This window comes from Penaeus monodon, chromosome 17 (assembly GCF_015228065.2).
Source record: "Penaeus monodon isolate SGIC_2016 chromosome 17, NSTDA_Pmon_1, whole genome shotgun sequence".
Taxonomy (NCBI): Eukaryota; Metazoa; Arthropoda; class Malacostraca; order Decapoda; family Penaeidae; genus Penaeus; species Penaeus monodon.
In genome coordinates, this window is record NC_051402.1 from 39,566,367 (window position 1) to 39,568,866 (window position 2,500).

The 2,500-nt window shown below is 44.0% G+C and overlaps 1 protein-coding gene across 1 annotated transcript in view; it reads right to left on the minus strand.

Annotated features, from left to right (window-relative positions):
• The window catches only part of LOC119583741, a 116,680-nt gene that overhangs the window by 103,226 nt on the left and 10,954 nt on the right, over positions 1 to 2,500 (minus strand). Inside the window, exon 2 of the mRNA XM_037932399.1 lies at positions 60 to 788. Coding sequence (XP_037788327.1) covers positions 60 to 228 — 169 coding nt within the window. The 5' untranslated portion in view covers positions 229 to 788. The remainder of the gene's footprint in view (positions 1 to 59; positions 789 to 2,500) is intronic.

Below are 2,500 nucleotides of genomic sequence, written 5' to 3' on the forward strand. Positions count from 1 at the left end.
ATGCAATAAATGATAACAATTATTATAACGAAACAGAATAAAAAATGCGATAGACTGACCTTCGGCGAGCGCAGCAGGCAGGGCGCCCAGCAGGAGGACCACGAGCGGGAGGCGCTGCAGCAGGCAGTGCAGCGGCCCCCCCATCCTGCCGTTGCTCCTGCTGTTGGCACTGCTGACAACAATGCCACCAAGAGGGCGCTTCCATCGGCGTAAACTGACACCAGACATCACTTCGAACTCCTCTGGCTCTGCCTATAACGGCGTGATGGTCATTTTAGGCCTTGTGTCGCTGTGCGTAAGGCTCGTCTTCCGCTCTGTTGCAACGATCACACTGTCACTGGCGCATTTAATGGCTGTTGCTTTGGCTCTCTTCCGACAGCTATTTGTCCTTCATTGGCATTATTGCGCGTCTTCTATCATTTCACGTTAATAATTTTTTTTCTGTCAAATTAGCGTCTTCTCCATGGTTGTTTCTTTTTCGTGTTTCAATTCACAAATTATGCACTAGTATGTATTTCGTTCTCCACACTTCGTCCTCTCCTCACTTACTTCTCCTTTGTTTTAATCTTATCCTTTTCCTTCAAGTACACACACTTATCACATCATTACACCACTTCTTTCCTCTTCTCGTTCATCGAGTTGTCAAGTCACAAACCACTTTCTCCGAATTAAAATCGCCAACAAAACATAAACAGAAACGTCAACAAACTCGACACTTTTCGCCGAGTCGTCTAGATTAAGAAGTGATCTGCGTCCGTATCCCACAGCGCCTTCTGTGGTTATCTCATCTGTAAATTAGACGTTATATTAATCATTGTAGCCTACTTACACCGTGGGAATAAGTCCGCGGCATGATTTCGCTTTCGCTTCGACGGACTCGATATTGGTTCGGTTTCAGCTGGAAGGAATTCCATATGAATTTCGTTTCCAGACGGAGATTAGGCGTTTTTTATTCGGGTCGTTTTCTACTTGGGTTGAAATGTGATGCTGTGAAGTAGGCGGGATAAAAAAAAAATAATATCAGTGATGACATTCAAAAAGGCGATAGTACCTCGTAGCAAAAATGATTATAAACGAATATACCCATGAGCGAATAATGGTAACAACAACAGTGATAACATTAACAGTAACCGAACCCATAATGACATCACAAACAAATTCATCCCAGCAATACCACTAAGGCTCAAATCCCGAGATGATCCACAACATTCCGAAAGACAAGCAGCAGTGTTACCAGATACGCGCCACTGAGTTAAAAAGCGTCACATGTGTTACCACTGGCAAAGTGTGCGTAACTCGTCATCAACATATCACGGTATGTGTGCGCCTGACTATTTGTGTACGCAACTGAGCTCTGATACGCACAGGCGAGCGTGTGGTCATGCGTTTACATGTTGATTTCACGTTCATGTGTGGAGGTAGAGGTGGGGGTAGAGGGGAAGGGGGGTGAGAGGGTGCCTGTTTAGGTTTGGAAAAAAAGTATGAACTGTGAGAAATTATGAATGAACTAATCGGGATATATATACAGACGCTGAGCACCACAAAACACTCTAAGAAAGTCCCACACACGTACACAGAAGAATATGTAAGCCTTTCAACTCATACTCAGGAAGTTTTGAAGACTCATAAACACCATAATACACAATACATTACATGTACGTGTACGTAACAGGGGTGGGGGGGAGGGCAGGACACCCAGACCTGTGTAGATAATGTTGGAATTCAAGACGACCATGAGATTATTGCGCAAAGAATGAGGGAGAGAGAGTAGAGCGGATAATGGGGGAATATGAGTGACAGAAGAAGGATGAATGGCGGAGGGAAGGCGGTTGAGATAATGATATTCCTCTTAATAGTGGCAATGATATCAGTCATTATTAACATTATGTCACTAATAAAATAACAAAAAGCAATCGTGTTTGTAATACCTACCACAGAATGATAATAACAAAAATAATAACAACAGGAATACAAAAGTGTTCATAATCATTCTTATCCTCATCATCTGTTATCATTCCCATTATCCTCATAATAATAAAAGCAGAAGTTACAAAATGATTGAAGCAATGAAAAAAAAAGAAAAAAACATTAAACCATGGAAGAAAGAAGAAGCGAACAGTCGATTAACAGGAGATGGAGATCACAAACGGTTCGCGAAGAAGACGCGAAACTGAAGGTCAAGCGAGGAACTGACCCGCCCCCCCCCCCCGACCCCACACCCACCCACGATGGTCTTATCAGATGTCAACGCATTCGCACACTGGCTTGTGTGTGTGTGTGTGTGTGTGTGTGTGTGTGTGTGTGTGTGTGTGTGTGTGTGTGTGTGTGTGTGTGTGTGTGTGTGTGTGTGTGTGTGTGTGTGAGTGTGTGAGTGTGTGTGTGTGTGTGTGTGTGTGTGTGTGTGTGTGTGTGTGTGTGTGTGTGTGGTGTGTGTGTGTGTGTGTGTGTGTGTGTGGTGTGTGAGTGTGTGTGTGTGTGTTGTGTGTGTGTGTGGTGTGTG